At 39.3% G+C, this 20,855-nt stretch overlaps 2 protein-coding genes across 6 annotated transcripts in view; one reads left to right on the top strand and one right to left on the bottom strand.

Moving 5' to 3' along the window:
- Positions 1–3,261, bottom strand: part of LOC135098346 (AT-rich interactive domain-containing protein 5B-like) — a 132,514-nt gene extending 129,253 nt beyond the window's left edge. For 3 of the 4 annotated variants that reach the window (XM_064000661.1, XM_064000666.1, XM_064000680.1), the window contains exons 1-2: positions 3,120–3,261; positions 2,643–2,900 (exon numbers count right to left, since the gene is read on the bottom strand). In XM_064000661.1, coding sequence (XP_063856731.1) covers positions 2,643–2,900; positions 3,120–3,140 — 279 coding nt within the window. In that variant the 5' untranslated portion in view covers positions 3,141–3,261. Of the gene's footprint in view, positions 1–2,642; positions 2,901–3,119 lie in introns of those variants that run through there. The other variant, XM_064000674.1, reaches the window with a different exon arrangement.
- A 105-nt stretch (positions 3,262–3,366) lies between these two features.
- On the top strand, positions 3,367–20,353 carry LOC135098358 (ectonucleoside triphosphate diphosphohydrolase 1-like). Of its 2 annotated transcripts, none has more exons than XM_064000692.1 (13): positions 3,367–3,500; positions 5,963–6,116; positions 6,323–6,443; positions 7,025–7,152; positions 7,337–7,454; positions 8,333–8,480; positions 12,116–12,284; positions 13,126–13,247; positions 13,925–14,420; positions 14,672–14,804; positions 14,910–15,028; positions 15,634–15,833; positions 18,281–20,353. In XM_064000692.1, the coding sequence occupies exons 2-13, from the start codon at positions 6,003–6,005 to the stop codon at positions 18,327–18,329; spliced, it is 1,917 nt and encodes a 638-aa protein (XP_063856762.1). In that variant the 5' UTR covers positions 3,367–3,500; positions 5,963–6,002; the 3' UTR covers positions 18,330–20,353. The 2 variants fall into 2 exon arrangements, with proteins under 2 accessions (XP_063856762.1, XP_063856768.1); XM_064000698.1 differs by having other exon boundaries at positions 3,488–3,626.
- Positions 20,354–20,855: the final 502 nt, after the last annotated feature.

The following is a 20,855-nucleotide window of genomic DNA, read 5'->3' as shown; positions in this document are numbered from 1 at the left end:
ACAAACAAAATAACACATGCAAACAAACAAACAAAAAGAAATGTACGCTGAATAAGACAAACAAATACATATGAAAAAAAAAATAAATATTTATCCATGAGTCCAAGGTTAGTAGGGTTAAGAGAAGAGCTTTCCTACACCGGCCATTTTGTCTGGCTGGCTCACACTTCCCTCCCATCACCCCGAGAGTTGCGTCGGGAAGCGGAATTCCTCCAGGACTCTATTTCTTCATAACCTGTATACCCACCCAGCATGTTATCTGGGTCCCTGTATTCATTAATCTCGTTCAAACTTACTGTCTGGTGCTCATGTGATTACATAATGGTGATGATGCAGCGTGGCTTTATGGCATGGTATTTACTGCACCACCCCGGGCCTGTCCAAGCCATTACGTGCTGCCTCGTCTGTATTATTGCCTCCACTATTCACTTACTGATTACAATTTACAATTCATTATCATTTCAACAAACACTAAATAAATGAAAAATAACTACACAAATAAGCTAAATTAATTCATAAACCATGACCTTTTACAATATAGTTATGTCCGTTTTCCTGTCAGTAGAAATTATGTATATATGTATGTATGCATACATGTATGTATGTATGTATGTATGCATACATGTATGTATGTATGTATGTATGTATGCATACATGTAAGTATGTATGTATGTATATGTATGTATGTATGAATAGATCGATAAAGGAATTATCTGCTTGCTATACAATAACAACATCAAACACACTAGGCTTTCAGGCAGACTTTCCTTACAGCCTATTTCACTCAAGATAATTAATGTTGTTTATGAATCCAGATAAAAGTAATTAATTAACTTAATTAAACCATACCTATGGATACCTACAACCTAACTATGCAACATACTACTAATGGATGAACAACTTGAATTTGTAAAAAAAAAAAAAAAAAAAAAAAAAAAAAAAAAAAAAAAAACGATTTACATGCTTAGTCTCTCCCCCCCCTCTCTCTCTCTCTCTCTCTCTCTCTCTCTCTCTCTCTCTCTCTCTCTCTCTCGGCTTGTGAATTATACAGCTCATACAGTGGACATAAACACATTATTCTCCTCACTGGTGTTAAGAAGTAATGCATAGCAATGAAACCACATCCCGCCCTCCTCCTGCCCTTGACATTACACCAGGTAATGGACACCACCAAGTACACCAGGTAACACACACACACACACACACACACACACATTAAAAGGATGGGGGGGGGGGGGGTAAGGAAAGAATAAAGTGTACAAGTATCTCATTAAGTTTAAACATCTCATCCAGTACAATTAATCATATATTTCAAAATCATTACACACACACACACACACACACACACACACACACACACACACACACACACACTAACGAGAAAAGGTAAGCTAAGTGTAAAGCACATGTCTAATCAAGTGCCACACCTCTTGAACACCCCATCCAGGGCAACTAATTTAATATTTCAAAACTAATAAAACACACACACACACACACACATACATACATACACACACACACACACACACACACACACACACACACACACACACACACACCAGCTAAGTTCACAATCAATAAGGACCTCGCATAATTTTTCTTTACACCCAAAGTAGCTTTTCTTTCCTTTTATTTTTTCCTCCTCTTCTGCTTCCATTTGGCTCACTGTTGAGGTTGTGGTATTTCCATAAACGTTTCACACGTCTGTTCACAAATAATTCTACAAAATAAGGGGATATTTTCTAGCAAAAAGTCAAGTTACAAATTGCAGTTTTCTAATACTGAAACTTAAAATCACTTTTCATAGACCATAATGGTTTGTAAAGACTTGTTATACCATTGTTATGTTAGGTACGTCACATTTACCCTCAGAATATAATTACTTTCAACAAACAACTGATACCATACGTCATAAAGTGAGAAGCTTTCACACTGAACTTATAGTAATTTCAAGACAACTTTTCAGTCCGTACAATGCTTTCCAATAAACATCTTCACTGCAGATCAAGAGGATACAGGGTGACAGGAGCACTTTAGCACTAATCGTGGGTTTTCTGTTCCTTTCATTCCTTCAAGATATGTCCTGGGTTAAGTTGTCAAGTTTCCAAAGCATTATTTTTTTTCCCACGCACACGTGCACACGAAATTTTTATTACACCATGAGAAAAAATGTCATCAACTCATCACTGATTAAGAATACTTGCCGTGAATCAAATAACTTTCAAAAATTAAAAATTATAATAAGCCTTTCCTTGAGTCACACAGCATCTTGAACCACCACCACCACACGAGAATTTGCCACGGAACAAATCACTAAAAAAAAAAAAAAAAAAAAGAATTACCCATCAAATCACTGTCACTCACTTTCATGAAGCCACACGAGTCATGAAGGCCCACCACCACCACCACCACCACACCACGCTAGCAGTAATGTTGGCGGGGCAGTGCAAGGCCACCGCTCAAATATCTCCAATATCCTTCACTGTACCACATCCTTCGGTCACTTGACGAGGGTATGATTAGGGTGAGAGCGCGACAGTACCCGAGCCTATACCTGCCTGCCCTACCTAGCTACCTACAGGCTAGCCGCCCCTCACTCCCCAGGCAGAGTCAGGAGTGGGTGTAATACTTGTTGTACTCACCTCGCCATGTTCCTCGCATCTTCCTTCAGGCGTGTTCTCCGGGAGGAAATATATCCTGAGAGAGACGAGAATCTGGCCTGAAGTGCGGTCCTCCCATAGTAACTGAGCCTCGCCGATAGATATGATCTCTTCATCCTCCCAAATCTTGATGAAGAAAAACTCCCCCAGGGACAAAATTTTCTGGATTCCATGTAGATTATATTTGAAAGCTTTGTAGAATGTGTAATTGCCATGATGGCCACACGGCGCCCCCACAAACTGAAAGAGAGAGAGAAGAAAGGGATAAATGCGACAATTATCACGTCCCTTAGCCTTGGCTCACTCACACAGCCAAGCACAGACCTGCTCTGCATTATCACCAGGCCCACCAAACACCACCTTTTTGCTCTTTTCTTCACATTTACGCATCGGATGTGCACAGATTTCTCACACAACACGGCTGGTACACTTAGACACACGCAGGCATCGGTTACGTACCTGTATCTTGTGATTAGTCATGGTAAAACGAGAAATATTTGCACAGTAACCTCCACGCGCGCCGCTCACATCGTCTACTTTGTATTTACTATAATTACATGACGTCACCGCTGATCCCCGTGACGTCACGAAGGGGGCGGGACTTCACCTATATTCACCACTAGACACCAACACCTTCTAAAACAACTACATCGTAAATAGAGACCACATTATGCATTCTAGCCACAAATTATAACAAGATTGCTGGCTGGTGTATTTGTTTTTGTGTATCTCAAGTGCTGAAATTGAGTGACGTTTTGAGAAAAGGCAAAGAAAAAACGCGGGAGTTCCAACACTGAGATCAGCTGATTCTTGTTTATACTTGGTCTCTGCGGAGCTCAGGTACGTCACTCCAGCCTCTAGGAATATATTTTCCTCTTTGGTGTGTTTGTGTGTGTCCACAGCTCTGATTCCTAAGCCAGCGTTTAGTGTCTGCGGTGATGGTCAATGGTTTCATATTGCTATGAGGTGAGTAGATGCCTTGCCTTCTCAAAACATGTCTGCTTATATGCGGTAGTTGGCTATTAATGGTTGCCTGTATTGCTTGTTGTCAGGTACACACACGTTATGTAAGATATAAACGTGGTTATTTAAAAATATTACCCCAGTGTGCGAAGTAATTACATTGCTAAATTTGGGAGCTAAAAAGTGGAAGCGGAAGGGTAAATCACTTTTCTAGGTCATCTTGTGTATCTTTTAAACGTTCACATCACCGTGATAACTGACCTTGTTGCCCAGCTCAGAGAAGTGCACGGGGTCTGGGGCAGCCTGTGGTGTGTGGCTAGGTATGAAGAGACACCGCGGTAGGCACAGCATTGTAGAATATCTTGTTCATTTATCAAGAAATTAACCTGAGTTGCGTGGTGGCCTTGGCCGTGGTGCATTGTTACTTCCTGCAAACTTAGTTTTGCTTTTGTGGAAGAACCTCGATATTATTTTATTCTTCCACCTGTTACCTGGTTTTTCTTAACCGTCTCATCAAATAGACGTTGTTATTTTGAGTAATATTAACTTCATATATATATATATATATATATATATATATATATATATATATATATATATATATATATATATATATATATATATATATATATATATATATATATATATATATACCTGCAAATTATTTATGATGCTGTCAGCAATTTTTAAGAATTTATATATTTTTTGGGGAAGCAAATTCATTCACTCCTGTGGCAACACTTGGACATGATACACCTGTGCGTGTGATGGATTTCTTAGCTTTGCCAGTTAGGTAAGGTTAGTTTGGTTAGGTTAGGCCAATTTGTTAGTTTGGTTAGATTAGGTTAGTTTGGTTAGTTTAGATTAGTTTGGTAAGGTTAGGTTAGGTGGTGGTATGTGACATTCGGCTGATGGCCATACATGAGCAGTGGCCACTCCTCTCAATGGGAACATTGCAAGTGAGTGTTACTGTTGTGATACTTATTTGTGAGGATGAAACCATTTTTTTTATGTTAGCTTTCAGTTTTTTTTTTTTTTTTTTTTTTGTATTATAATCTGCTTTTCATTTTTATCACAAATCATTAGTTTCTGAGGGGATGGGGGTCACATGGGTAAAAAAACAAAAACTAATGATTTGTAGAGAAAGCAACAAGCAAATTAACTCAGAACAGGCAGAAAACTACCAGAAAAATAGTTTCGTCCAGAATAGAGAGGCTGGTGAAAGAGTAAAATTTTATCAGAATTTCAACAATTCTATCCACAAACTCCCTTGTTGCCACTTCAGGGTAAGCAAAGCCCACTTGCTATCCAACAGAACAGAGACAGCAGCTGTACTGTACTATATGATATTATTGTGTCATCATACACTCAAACACATTGGTGTATGTGCCCACATTGGGGGGACACTCCTCACTCATTCACACCTCACCTGACTTTCCTCTTTCCCATTCACACCTCACCTGATTTTCCTAGGGGTGTTGGTCCCCTGGAGAAACACCTAGACTTGTACTTTTCACCATTTCTCACATCCACACCCTTTTCTCCTGAACCACGTGATGGATGAATTGTACATGATTGGAGAGTTCTCAGTCCAGGGTTAATAAATTAAGGGTCTGAGAGTCAGCTAGAGACCAGTATCACACTTCAAGGTGAGCACACTCTTTACTCTGCATCCATTCTCTCTCTGTGCACCAAATAAACTGCTTAGTGTCCAGATGTGACTCCACTCCATATCCCCATCATGTAGGAGGCAGGATGGGAGAAGGACATACCATACCAGTACATATATATAGTGGCCTCCTCAGTAGGTGTCCAGTACACAGCTGTCATCACCATCATTCCAACAACTTAGACATGGAATTTAATACCTGGTCTTCAGAGAATAAAAAGAGCAGCAAGCAGCTGGTGCAGACCATGTGTTGTGCCCTTTCCTTTGGTCTTTCTAAATACAGCATAGCACAGCCACCATCTCTGTTGTTGGTGCAAGGCTATTCTCCCAAGGACTGGATATCATGAAGCCCAACAGGGCAATTTTGACCTCAGAGAACTTTGATTGATTGATCTTCATGAACACAAAGTTTATAAAGTCAGTTGTGGCATTTACTCTTTATTAAAGAATAATATTTCTTAGGGTATGCATTGTCTGCTTCAGCCCAGAGTCAAACATACACTGCCCGAGTTGTACATTGGCAAGATGTTAACTGCACTGGATGTGCTTGCTTACTTGATCCAGACTTCGCTGTTGTCAATTTAGAGAACATAAGCAGATGGTTACATGTTAATGCTTGTGCTAACATTAAAGTCACATGGACATTTGAGTAACAACACTTTTTTTTTAGTGCATTAGGTTAGGATGGCGAGCCTCGGTGGGTTGTAAGGATGAAGGTCACAGTTTGGAGTATCCTGAGTGGCCAGCTGTCTGGCCACCTGGTGCTCAGTGTTCCTGCAACTCACACACTACGGAAGGTGCTGGAGGCTTATTGTACCTACAAGGTGAGCACACCATTAGCCAGCCACACAGGAACACAAAGACACAGATGTGGTTTAGATGCTTGAGAGTGTGTGTGTGTGTGTGTGTGTGTGTGTGTGTGTGTGTGTGTGTGTGTGTGCATATTTGTCATCCATTAAGTTTTTCTCATTTCCTGCATGAATAACCTCTTCATAAACATCTGAGGGACATAACTCACCCTCTTCCCCAGGGAGCTTCAGTGTCTGATAAGTATGTGATGCGGAGCCGAGACAACCACATTCTTAATCTGAACAAGACTCTCCAGCAGGCAAATGTTGAAGACGGAGACACACTCATGATTGGACTCCTGGGTCAGTATTTGCACCTAACACCAATACATGCAGTACTGCACATTTAGGTGTTGGTGTACTGGTGATTCTGAACCATAGCAATTAAAGCTTTTCATGTCTGCTGGTGCTTGATGAACAATACTTGACATGGAGGTAAATGGCTCAGTGTGTCTTATGAATATCTTACAGAAATACTTGAAAATACTCAAAGAAACACACTTATCAACAAGATTTACTTCCCTTAAGAGAAGTAGGTGAGACAAGTTATCTATTTGCATAACTTACAACTATATTTGCAAGCATTATCACATCATGCAGGGCGGGGCATGGTAATCAATTGTAGCCTGAATGCAACGTGTCAGGAAAAGCTTGCTTCAGTGGTGAGTCTGTTGTGGGTTCACTCCTGGGCAGGAGCTTCCCTCACTGCTAGTGTATCTTGCCATCAGAACAATTTGTCAGTATTTCCATGATTGTCCAAGATTTGGCTCTCACAATAGTGAAACATGATAGTGATGGCTTGTGCATTATGACCAGAGCAGGCAGTACAGATACTCAGCTGATATTTATTATTGTGAATGATATATAAAATATTCCTCCAACAGGTGACGAGAAGCAAACCTTCTCATTTGGAAGCTGGTACCTGGTCACCTTTGCTTCCTTCATTATTGGCTTCTTTGGCATTGGCTGTGTTGTGTGGTTGTGCTTGCAAGTGTTGCCCAGACCACAGAAGGTGAGGCACTTACTCTCTAGAAACATTTTATGAGAAAAATTTATATTTCAATTTAGTAAAACTGCTTAGAAAAGAAAATGATAAGTCTAGTGTACACTAATGCCTATTTGTGAGTCTCATATACCCCCAGATACAGTCCATTCACTTGAAGTTTCAAAAAGTAAATTGTTTTGTTGCGTTTCAGTTTGGTGTTGTGATTGATGCAGGGTCTTCTCATAGTGAGGTGTTTGTGTTTTCTTGGGATGGGGAAAAGCCACTGGGGACAGCTGAAGTGAAGCTGGTGCACCGATGCTTCATTAATGGTGAGTGACAAGAGGTATATTACTGTTTTCAATAGTGTGAGAACTTGCACTGTGCAGTCACTTTAGGAAAAGAATGGTTTATAAATATGTTTTTGTTGTCTTTTGAGATTATAAAAGAAATTAAATTTAATCTTAATTAATTAATTAATTAATTTTATTTTATTTTATTAATTTATTTTTTTTACTTTTCCTTGAATGCAATCCCTATAGGTGAAGAAAAGGCCATTTACACTGAGAAAATTATTTTTAATGGGTTTTCTTTAGATATATTATTTTTAATTTAATTTCACACAGCATGTATTTTTTTTGGGGGGGGAGGGGGGGCATGATTCCCAAGCTATTGATTGCCTGAATTAGCAGGAGCCAAGGAATAGGACATTGTGACTGGAATACACCAAATATATATTTGTCCATAACCTATTGTGCTGTCAAATGTTTCCACAGAATTTACCTCTCTCTCTCTGAAAGAGGTAAATTCTTGTAACAGAAGATCTTGTGTTGATGCTGAAATTTTAATGGCTCAGTATTCAGATGTATCATTGGGTTGTGGTGACCTCACTGCCAACCAGGAGATGCTCCTGCTTAGGGCCACACATCACCTGATGCAGCCTCAGGGTGGGGTCTTGACAACCTTGACTGGCCACCTCACCCCTGGAAGTAGTCAAACCTCTCCCCTGTCAGAAAAAGGCAGCTGGGGGAAGAAACTTTTCGCTTCTAACATAAGGCTGTTCAAACAAACTGGTGATGAGTATGTAGATTTTCAAGATTGGTGATATCACTGTTAGTGCATGTTTGAAATGAGAAATTTCAGTTAGTACTCAAGCAGAATTAATTGACTCTCATGGCATACTCCATTTAACAATATGTAATTTTTCCAGGAGGGATAAATAGTTTTGCCAGTCATGTAGAAGACCTTCCAAGCTACTTTGAGCCATGCCTATCAGAAGCTGAGGGGTATGTGCCAGCTCCCAAGCGGCCCGACACTCCCATCTACCTGGGAGCCACTGCAGGCATGAGGATCCTAAGGTAGTGAAGGCAGCTTACACAGATAGATTACAATTATTCACATTATGAACATTTTGTAAAATATGACTGAACAAAGAATTATGATGGAATATATTTAGGTTAGTGTAGCAATTATCATCCATAAGAGATATTACATATGAAAAAGAGTTTCCCAAATGTGCTAGATATCAACAACCAAAAGATAAAAATGAAACTGGTATAGCAAAAGGACCCTGAAACAATACAATTCATTAAAACAAAATTCATAAAAACACAATCTCATTTTATAAAACACTGAATACCCATCAAATATTCTTGATATTAAGAACCAATATAGAATCTAAAATTAAAGTAAAATCATTGTATCACAAAAAACACACACACACACACACACACACACACACACACACACACACACACACACACACACACACACACACACACACACACACACACACACACACACACACACACACACACACACACACACACACACACACACACACACACACACACACACACACACACACACACAGTCAGAGAAGTATGTGAAAAAGATATTGAGAGATACATATAAAATGGTAAGTAATATTGGAACAGCATTCTACTACATGGATAAAGATAGATGAGAAAGATAATTACCACAATGATTAGACCAAAGTTGGAATGTGCTGAATTAGTGTGGTCTCCCCACAAGAAGAAACATGTAAAAAAAAAGAGAAAGGATACAAAGGATGGCAATGAAGATGGTTCCAGAACTGGAAGAATTAATATTTGAAGACAGGTTAAAAGAGATGAATCTGCCAACATTGGAACAAAGAAGAGAAAGAGGAGATTTAGTACTAATTTATAAACTGGAATAGAGTGGAAGAAATAGATTTTTTTTTTTTTTTTATGTAGGAAGGATACTGGCCAAGGGCAACAAAAATTTAATAAAAAAAAATGCCCACTGAAATGCCAGTCCCATAAAAGGGTCAAAGCAGTGGTCAAAAATTGGTGGATAAGTGTCTTCAAACCTCCCTCTTGAAGGAATTCAAGTCATAGGAAGGTGGAAATACAGAAGCAGGCAGGGAGTTCCAGAGTTTACCAGAGAAAGGGATGAATGATTGAGAATACTGGTTAACTCTTGCGTTAGAGAGGTGGACAGAATAGGGGTGAGAGAAAGAAGAAAGTCTTGTGCAGCGAGGCCGCGGAAGGAGGGGAGGCATGCAGTTAGCAAGATCAGAAGAGCAGTTGGCATGAAAATAGCGGTAGAAGACAGCTAGATATGCAACATTGCGGCGGTGAGAGAGGGGCTGAAGACAGTCAGTTAGAGGAGAGGAGTTGAGACGAAAAGCTTTTGATTCCATCCTGTCTAGAAGAGCAGTATGAGTGGAACCCCCCCAGACATGTGAAGCATACTCCATACATGGACGGATAAGGCCCTTGTACAGAGTTAGCAGCTGGGGGGGTGAAAAAAACTGGCGGAGACGTCTCAGAACACCTAACTTCATAGAAGCTGTTTTAGCTAGAGATGAGATGTGAAGTTTCCAGTTCAGATTATAAGTAAAGGACAGACTGAGGATGTTCAGTGTAGAAGAGGGGGACAGTTGAGTGTCATTGAAGAAGAGGGGATAGTTGTCTGGAAGGTTGTGTCGAGTTGATAGATGGAGGAATTGAGTTTTTGAGGCATTGAACAATACCAAGTTTGCTCTGCCCCAATCAGAAATTTTAGAAAGATCAGAAGTCAGGCATTCTGTGGCTTCCCTGTGTGATATGTTTACCTCCTGAAGGGTTGGACGTCTATGAAAAGACATGGAAAAGTGCAGGGTGGTATCATCAGCGTAGGAGTGGATAGGACAAGAAGTTTGGTTTTGAAGATCATTGATGAATAATAAGAAGAGAGTGGGTGACAGGACAGAACCCTGAGGAACACCACTGTTAATAGATTTAGGAGAAGAACAGTGACCGTCTACCACAGCAGCAATAAAACAGTCAGAAAGGAAACTTGAGATGAAGTTACAGAGAAAAGGATAGAAACCGTAGAAGGGTAGTTTGGAAATCAAAGCTTTGTGCCAGACTCTATCAAAGGCTTTTGAGATGTCCAAGGCAACAGCAAAAGTTTCACCAAAGTCTCTAAAAGAGGATGACCAAGACTCAGTAAGGAAAGCCAGAAGATCACCATTAGACCGGCCTTGATGGAACCCATACTGGCGATCAGATAGAAGGTTGTGAAGTGATAGATGTTTAAGAATCTTCCTGTTGAGGATAGATTCAAAAACTTTAGATAAGCAGGAAATTAAAGCAATAGGACAGTAGTTTGAGGGATTAGAGCGGTCACCCTTTTTAGGAACAGGTTGAATGTAGGCAAACTTCCAGCAAGAAGGAAAGGTAGTTGTTGACAGACAGAGCTGAAAGAGTTTGACTAGGCAAGGTGCAAGCACGGAGGCACAGTTTCGGAGAACAATAGGAGGGACCCCATCAGGTCCATAAGCCTTCCAAGGGTTTAGGCCAGCGAGGGCATGGAAAACATCATTGCGAAGAATTTTAATACGTGGCATGAAGTAGTCAGAGGGTGGAGGAGAGGGAGGAACAAGCCCAGAATCATCCAAGGTAGCATTTTTAGCAAAGGTTTGAGCAAAGAGTTCAGCTTTAGAAATAGATGTGATAGCAGTGGTGCCATCTGGTTGAAGTAGAGGAGGGAAAGAAGAAGAAGCAAAGTTATTAGAGATATTTTTGGCTAGATGCCAGAAATCACGAGGGGAGTTAGATCTTGAAAAGTTTTGACATTTTCTGTTAATGAAGGAGTTTTTGGCTAGTTGGAGAACAGACTTGGCATGGTTCTGGGCAGAAATATAAAGTGCATGAGATTCTGGTGATGGAAGGCTTAAGTACCTTTTGTGGGCCACCTCTCTATCATGTATAGCAATGAGAAACTGGTGCTAAGAGAAGTAGGAAATACCAGTTACACATGAGGACACAATAAAATATTAAGAAAAGGAAGATGATTGAGTAACATAAAGAAATATAGTTTCCCACAGAAAAATATAGAAGTTTAGAACAAGCTAATTGAGGAAGTAGTATTGGCAACAAGTGTGCACAACTTGAGAAAAAACTGGATGAGTGCAGATATGGCGATGGGACCACATGAGCATAGTTTAGGCCCTATAAATTACAACTAGGTAAATACAACTAGGTAACTAGGTAAATACACACACACACACACACACACACACAAACACACACACACACACACACACACACACACACACACACACACACACACACACACACACACACACACACCTTTAGCCTGCTTCTTTGTTTCCACTTGCTTATGACAAACTGTTTCAAGAGGGAGATTTTCTCATAATTTTGGATATTCTTTTGGACTGACTTCCATATTTACTGGCATATAAGTGAGAAATGAGGCCCACCATATCTCCTCTCTCTCTCTCTCTCTCTCTCTCTCTCTCTCTCTCTCTCTCTCTCTCTCTCTCTCTCTCTCTCTCTCTCTCTCTCTCTCTCTCTCTCTCTCTCTCTCTCTCTCTCTCTCTCTCTCTCTCTCCTCATTGGCCAGACCCCATCTTACATAATCACACACACGTACACACATATTGAGATACGGAATGCATATAGGTATCATGTCAGAGCATTAATATGTTGTCTATTTACAGGAAGTTTGATTGTGACGGAGCACAAACTGTTTTGATGACACTACAACAGATTCTTGATGTGAACTCAACTTTTAAGTTTGATTCTAAAAATGTAGAGGTTTTATCAGGCTCTGAGGAAGGAATAAGTGGGTGGATTGCTGTCAATTACTTGGCTCATAATCTTAGAAAGGTAAGTCTCTCTCTCTCTCTCTCTCTCTCTCTCTCTCTCTCTCTCTCTCTCTCTCTCTCTCTCTCTCTCTCTCTCTCTCTCTCTCTCTCTCTCTCTCTCTCTCTCTCTCTCTCTCTCTCTCTCTCTCTCTCTCTCTTGCTGACACACATGCACAGTTTCCCAATTAAGTGTTTTATTTTCCCAGTTGAAATTGTTACAGTTATGACCATCCAGCTCATGATGGGAAATAAGGAAGTTAAACAGTACGATAATTAAGTTGTTAGGATCATCTGCTTTTATTTCTAGATGGTCATTAAATTCTCCATTTGGCTTAGTGCATTCCTCTGTTAAATTTAGTGTAAGGAACAGTTACCTGTGGTGTGATACAGAGTGTGCCATCTCAGTGACTCAGTCCCATAAGACATGTTTTCCTCAGAGATACATACCAATATCTACCTGTACCTGTCATCCCTTTTTTCTCTCCTGGGCCTTCAGAGATAGTCATAGCAGAAAAATTTATCTTGTCCTTTTCTGGCTTTCCCTCATTTCATGGTCAAATACTTGTTTATCATCTCTCTCCCATTACTTGTCCACTGTAATTATTGATTTCAGTGATGGACTTCCTTTTAGATTTCACCTGTCAGTTTCTCTTACATGCAGTTTATGCAAAGACATGTGTCTAGATTATCTAAAAGTGAGAAAGAATGAGTCTCTGAACGATGTGTACATCAATGATGTTCCTCATGTATCTTGGATAGGTGAAGGATAACGTATATGATGGAATTTGGGGTCACTGTAGTATAATCTTTGACAATGCATCAAGGCATCACACATTTCATCGTTCTTCCCTTGATGTACACAGCAAGGTGGAACAACAGCATCTGTGCTGGATGTTGGGGGAGCCTCCCTCCAGGTGACCAGTGAGCTGTCGGCACCCAATAGATGGCAGACAGTGCCCATCAGACTCTTTGATCACACACACAAGTAAGACTATTACTTGCTTTCCAGAGTGTACAGTCCATGAATCAACTATCCTTTCCACCCTTAATGAATTTATTAGAATCCTAGTTGTTTCTGTTGTGACTGTGCTGTATAGTGTTATATTGATAGAATATAGATAGGATTCTTACCTTTATTGGGCAATATTTTTGGATCCTTGGCACTATGCGTCTAATTTTTCTTGCATTGCACTGGATTTCTGCATTTTGCTTATTTCTAGGAAAATACTGCATTGGCTTATTATACAAGTATATGCTTGGTACTCTTTTCAACTTAAAGATCATTGCTTATTATCTCTTAAAACATTGTCAAGTCTGATCTATGCTGATGTCTGTTCTTGCATACTCATGATGGACTGGCCACAGGGGAAGACTCTCAATTTACATCCTGTCCATGTGCTTCACTGTAGCTCATTCAAGTCCTGTGTGTGTGTGTGTGTGTTTGTGTGTGTGTGTGTGTGTGCATAAGAGAGAGAGGGAAAGCAGTGTATAAGGTGTGTGTGTAAGAAAGAGAGGGAGACCAGTGTATAAGGATGAGTTGCATGAACAGATGCATGTAGAGCTTCAGCAAAAAGTCATTGTACCCAGACTAAGCTATTACTGAATTTAGAAAGGACAGACATTATGAAGTTAATACTTTTCCCGTCTCATATTTTCTTTCAGGGTGATGAGTAAATCATTTCTCTGCTATGGCATTGGAGAAGCTCGACATCGGTATGATTTTTTCCTACTTAATCCCAACAAAACCAAAGAGAAGGTCATTCCACCAGAGAGTCTGACAGATCCCTGTCTGGCTGAGGGCCTGACTCGCCAGGTGTCTCTGGAGCAGCTCAGGGCCCCTTGTGTACTCACTGACGATTCAAAGCCACTCTTGTCTCTCACCTCCACCATAAACGAAAGTAAATTAAAAAGAATCTTCAAAAACTACAGGAAGCAAAATGAAAAAGAGGCAGCATTAAATGGAAAGGCTTCAGAAAAAGACAAGAAAGTTGAAGGGAGTGAGTCCAAGAGATATGTTACAGTTCATGGAACAAGTCATGTTGCCAAGTGTGAGAAGGAAATGAGGCACCTTTTTAACCGGTCACTTTGTGAGTCAACCTTCACATTTGGGGACTGTATGGATGCCCAATCTGTGCCTCTGGGCAATGGCACACTGTATGTAAGTCTAAGATTACATTTTTTAAGTTCTGTGCTGCATTGGGATTTCATTTTAATTTTTTGTCAAATCAGCTTCCAAACAGTTAAGCGTTCACCTCAGATGGTGTTTGTATTCTTGGACCTTGGTCTCTCTATTTCTTATGTATGAAAACCTCTTTCATATCCATCTTTTTTTTTTTTTTTTTTTAAGAGGTCTGTTTATTACAAAGGTCTGTTTATTACATCATATTAATACTTTGTGTCATTCCTCAGGCTTTCTCTGGCTTGTTCCATCACCTGATGGAGGCTCTTGGAATGGGTCCAGGTGGCAGCCTTGACCTCTTCAAGGGTGTGGTGTCAGCAGTGTGTTCCATGGATGCTACAAAACTTTCTGTCATGTACTCAGGTGAAGATAACGACTTTGCCTACAGCATGGTCCATAAGTATGTACATGTAGATCTGTACTATTGAAAATTATCTACATACATAACATTTTCTTTGATTTTTTCAGATTTAGAGCCAGAGATAGTAGAAGATCTTTGCTTCGATGGCATGTTTGTGTACACTCTCCTCACTGCAGGACTCGGCATCAACAATGACACTTTTGACAATGTGGTTTTCTCTGATGAGGTAGGTGGTTTAATCCAAGCTCAGGTTTGCAGGGCTTTCCAATACACTGAACACATGTCAGCAATATTTAGCTGATATTTTGTGATATGAACTAAGAAAGGGCTTCATAATTGACCTGCCTTCTTTTACATACCAAGTCACTCTACCTCAATCATATAGCTTACTGACTTGCTCCTGGATCATGCCCTTCTTGCTTATAAAGGAGACCTTTTTGTGAGCAGCACAGTTTTTCATTTTGGTACAATACATTTCATGCAATCTTACTGCATACAAATACCTGGTGGTGTTTTATGCATCTTAAAAACATTATATAAATTTAAAATGTGGTACAATATGTATACAATTTTTTTTCTTTTCCTCATATAAATGACATTATGTACTGTACAGTATAATTCTCACATCACATCCATAATGAAGGTGTGTGTGTGTGCGTAAGAGTGCATACATATGCACATCCACCATAGATTTATCTCAATATATAGAATTTGCATTATTACACATTGATTTGAAATCATGCATCACTTGCACATAAGTGTTTCTCACTGATGGCACCTTTACAGTTTGTAGAGTTCCCTTTACCATCTTAGCACTTTGATAATTTTCAGACTGGAAAGATGGAGGTGGTGTGGCCTCAGGGCTTCATGATCAACAAGACCTCCACCCTCCCCGATGAGGCACACTTGCCGCCCTTCTCCCTCCCCATCCTTGTACTATTCTTGTGTTTCTTCTCAGCCTTTATTATCAGTGGCATCCTCTTCCTGCACCACTCACTCAAGATCAAGAGGCATAGTACATCCTACCAAAGGTGTGACCTTCATCACTCATAATCTTTTCTGTGATGATTAATTTTGCAGCAATGCGGAGTGCATGGTGTGCTGAGAGGAGTGAGTAGCACCAGCATGCATTCTTTGTATTTCTTTGTATTATTGTGATGGTAAAAACTTTATGAATCTCTATTCAGTAAGAGTAATGAAAATAAGAAATCTCTTAATGAGTAGAATGTAATGCATATTAATCAAAACTTTGGGGAGGCTAATCACTATATATTGAACTTACAAAAAATTCAGAATATCTCTTTAATTTATATAATGTAAAGCTTTAGAAGTCTCTTAGTGGAATCATACAAAAAGACAGTTCACTGATTATCCCTTTATCATTATCTAAGTATTTTAATATCTGAATTCTTGTCAGAAATGTTCTTCACAATGGCAGCTTGTACTTCACTTAAAAAACTAAAACAAATAAATGGGTTTAGTATTTACAGCAATCTTTTCTAATTACATTGCAACCTTCATAGCAGTAACTAGTTAATTTCAGAAACATTTATGTTTATACATACCACTGCACATTAATTTACAGTCTAAAGGCAAAAGTGGAGACAATTTTCCTCTCAAGAGTATTGCACAGTGGTGCACTTATTTGGTGATAACCTCTTTCGACAGTGATTATTAGTATTGAAAAAAGGTAGCTGATAAGCATGCTTGCATTGAGTGTATCAAAAGTTTGAAAGTGCATAGTACTATCATTAAAGACAAGTATTTGCGAGGAGGATAACAGGTTTTAGAAGCCATGCCACAGAAGCCAGGTGGAGACAGCATAGATTTTGTCATGTCATTGTGAACTGTTGATTCTCAAAAAAACACTGATTGCATTTTAATGTAGATAACATCCTGAGAGGACTTGTGATAATGCACTTTTAGCCATATGAAGTGTCTTTAATGTGTGGTGAAATAATTTTCAGCCATGAGATTCAAAGTGTTTTCTTTTATTCTCCTGGAGTAGTGGCATGGCCTGGCCACACTCTGTGGCTGGATTAAAACAGTTCTGCCTCTGCATTCCCTGTGCATCATGAAAGGCAACTAAGGGGAGGGGATAAGAGAACTTTGAACCCACCCCTGTATTTTTGTTCTGCATTGAGATAAGATGTGATGCCTTTCTTCGGCAATTCCCTTTCAAGGGAGACCTCAGTCTGGTATACAGGTTCACTGATGTTGGAAAGAGAATCAGGTTAGTGAGCAGGGTGAGATGTTCTGCAATGGTCAGGACTTTTGGAGACAATTGAAGATGAATGATCAGTAAGGAGACAGTCTATTGTGAGAGGCCTAAGGTTGAGCTGAAGACTGGATGGATGGATAGTGCATAGAGAGCATGAGATGCAATAAGGATATCTGTAGAACAAAGAGTGTTTGTCTGTGCAAAGGCATGAGTGGTGAGCAGTTGTGAATGTAGGATTTTGATGGGAGGCTCTGCATCTGGTCTGCTCAGCTGATCAGCTCAGGAATAGGGGGGGATTGACTTTTTAACAATGCAACTAGATAAGCCTGCTGCTGAGCTCTGATACTAAAATTACACTGGCACTGACAATGTGGCTAGTGGAATGGTTGTGAACATGTGAATGTATGTGTGGCTTGTCTTGGCTACCTCCTTTTAAAATCAGGCAGTCACTAACCAGTCAAGGAAAATAACTAAAAGACCATAGAATATTTCATTAATAAGAAAAATTTATGCTAAGACTTCCCAGTAAACATCACATTGTGAATGGGTGGTAGTCCAACAATAAATCACTGTTACCACTCCAGTGACTGTCCCACCTGTCTCTGCCCCAAACCTAGACTCCTCCACCCAAGCCCAGTGTGAGTGGAACCAAATGAGGTTGATCTCAGAGTACTTCCACCACAAATGAGTCTAGCAATTATTAACATTGTTAGGGGAGAAAAAGAACATCTTACCTGAGCTTGAGCACAGTATCAGTGGTGCTGCCCCTTCAGACTGCAAACACTGTCCAGGAAGCAAAAGGCAGAACACTGAAGGTAGCAAGCAACCACAATGCCAATCTTGGGAGACAAAGAAAAAGACAAGTGAAAAAAAAAAAAAACATAAAACTAAGTAAATCTGAGTAGGTCATGTGTGAATATTGCTGGATATGGACTCATGTGAAGCAGTAATGAAGAATTTATTCTCTTGCCTCATCTAGTTATCTACTTGCTACATGCAATGTAACACTTGGTAACAGTGCATGAAGTGTGATGAATTTGAAATAATTTCTTATAAAAAAAACTTGCGTACTCGTCAACATAATCATTGAAAAATCCTCATGCTTTTACTTGAAATACCATAATTTTCTCATTAGATATAACTGATGTCATTACATAAACTCTTTGGCACATTTTTTATGCAACAAAACTTGATATTGATTTTAATATTCCTCTTCAATCTGTACAGTCTCAAGCATATACTGTCTCCTTGTTGCAGGTGTATTGCTGACCACATTGATCAGGAACTGCAGAAATTCATTCAGTAGAAAGTATTGCATGAGGAGGAGGAGGAGATCACAAAACTAATAAGTGGTCATAAGGTATTACTGCTTGTATGGGGAATCCAGCTGACTCACCAGTACCAACAGTGCCCTTCTGTGGTGATTAGAGTACTAGTAGGAACTAGTGAACTCTTTCTGTATGACTGCATCAAGACCAAAATTATAGGAATCTACTATTCAATAATGTTCAGTTTGCAAAATGATAACTAGGCAAGTTTTATGAAATAACAATGATAAAGGAGCAACACGGAATACAAGACTGTGCAGCAGACCCAGAGAGACTTAGGATCTCCATTCTCAATGACTACAGTGGAAAGTTGCCTCACGTCTTGGCTTACCATTTGTCTACAGCATCCAGAATAGTGACTTGGTTGCATACATTAGTCTTAATCTTTATACACTTGGAATACTGTTTTATAAGGTCTCAGACTTAGTGGAAACTAGGAATTACCTGACCTAGAACTGTTATATTTTTATACATCCATTTATATGGTACATTGTACATGTAATTTTGAACAGATGCTGACATGACATTACTGTTGTGCATTTCATGAACATGTAAGACTTGCAGAGTTTATTATTTGATATAGGATTAAGTCATTGCAACTCTGAATGCAGAAAATCTTTATACCGGGCTGAGATCCCTCCGCAGGGAGGCAGCACAGACAAGATGCCAAATCTTGTCACATCATGGAATTAAAAACTACTGAGGAGCAGGTTCCCAGTCTCTTCTTAGGAGAAAAATAGCAGACAGTAAATTAATGAAATCCTGCAGGCCACTAAAGAAAAAAAAATATACATATAAAACTATATTGAGGTCGTGCTTCCTTAAGTTTTCTTGCCTTCCCTTTCATATTATTCATCAAAGAAATTATAATTTATGTTTTAGAGTTGCATCATCATGCATTCATGCAGTAATCAATTTCAATTTCTCTTCATTCTGAGCATGGCAGACTCAAAAAGTGCTAAATAACTTCCTTGCCAATGCCCAAAAAAATATTCTAATAAGTAATTCTTTGGGTATTGGCTTCATGCCATCTCTTCTCCTATGGATGGCTTCTCCTCGTGAATAGTTTACTGAGAAGTACTGAAGCAGTGTTCAGGCCTCATCTGCCTAGCTCACAGCAACACTACTTCCTGGGAGAATGAACAGATTTGTTACAGTTGCCAAAGACAGCACATTCAGATAGTTTTGACAACTTTCTACCTCTTTTCTATGTAGTTGTACAATGACAGAATTCTCAACCTAAGTCAAGTTGTGCCATGCACACTAAGACCATGTTCATGTGAGGAAAATGTATTGTAGTGTGTGTGTCACTATACACTTGTCACTGTCTTTAGTAATGGGCTTTGAAAAATACTCCACATGAACAGGTCGTTAGTTGTGCAGGCTGGCACGTGTGATACATAACCTATTTTTGTGGTGTACTTATTTGTCATACAGAAGAATCTAATGAACAAATTGCATTCAGTCATGATTATCTAGTAGCATACTCGTATTTATGTACAGAAGATAAACTGGTCAGTACAATTTACATAATCTTATGCTGATTTTGAAATTATCATCATCCTACATACTAACATAGAAAGAAAGCAGTCAACTGTTTACCATTTCTGGCCATGAACCTGCTGGCCTTGCTTTGAGCCACAGCCATGCAAACACTTGAGGGTCAGTGGTGTCCTTGGGGAGCACAACACATAGACACACCGCAGCCCTCCCATCTCTGTACATTATTAGTTTCTACAAGTTTTTCTTGAAATTAAATAGTGGAGATGTACTACTGTATATGCTTGCTTTGCTGTTCAAGAAAAAGAAACAAAAATAAGCTTTAACACTGCCTTATCCTGAGACTCAAAGTGCATACAGGTGATGAGCTTACTTCATGTAAATTTTGTATCTGTATTGTACTAAATATGTTTTTACCATTAGTGTTATTCTAGAGTGGAATGTGTAAGTTTCCAGATATACTTATATACAGAAATGTATGGAAGTAAACAGAATGACTCAACCTGTTCCTTTTTTCATTTCTATTCTTTTCCATAGTTTTGAATGCCTTGCTCTCTCTGGTAATGTTTTGTGCAATTTCAGTTGTCTAAATAACTAAGTAAATAAATATGTCGACTTTTATAGGTGTGGGGATAGTGGGGTGGTGAAGCTGAGGTTTGCCCAGGGTGCCACACAAACCAATTCCACAATTGAGTATATTAGATATAGATACATGTATAAAACTATTATGATTTTACAGTTGATTCAATTAGAATATTTTTGCTTTGGTACATATTACTATACCTTGTGATATCTTACTGTTTACTGTGTGTGCATGCTCTGCCATTCACAACACTGCATCAAGTGTAACATGTAAAAATTTGAGAGTTTTAGCCCAATCTATTTTTTGGTTACATGTACGTTACCCTCTCAAGTTTCATGCTTGCTTTCTTCCGATGGAATGGTGCTAAACTTGAGGATCATGAAACTCAGAGTACTGAGAATACTGGAAAAATGTTTGTTTA

This window comes from Scylla paramamosain, chromosome 4 (assembly GCF_035594125.1).
Source record: "Scylla paramamosain isolate STU-SP2022 chromosome 4, ASM3559412v1, whole genome shotgun sequence".
NCBI classification, from domain to species: Eukaryota; Metazoa; Arthropoda; class Malacostraca; order Decapoda; family Portunidae; genus Scylla; species Scylla paramamosain.
Note: the sequence above shows the minus strand (reverse complement) of the source record. Positions and strands in the feature narration are given on the sequence as shown.

Excerpts from the sequence above, each read along its gene's own strand:
- LOC135098358 (XM_064000692.1), top strand. The coding sequence starts at position 6,003 with ATGAAGGTCACAGTTTGGAGTATCCTGAGTGGCCAGCTGTCTGGCCAC. Across the intron at positions 12,285-13,125 it reads TGGCTCATAATCTTAGAAAG|CAAGGTGGAACAACAGCATC; the intron begins GTAAGTCTCTCT and ends TGATGTACACAG. Across the intron at positions 14,805-14,909 it reads ACTTTCTGTCATGTACTCAG|ATTTAGAGCCAGAGATAGTA; the intron begins GTGAAGATAACG and ends TGATTTTTTCAG.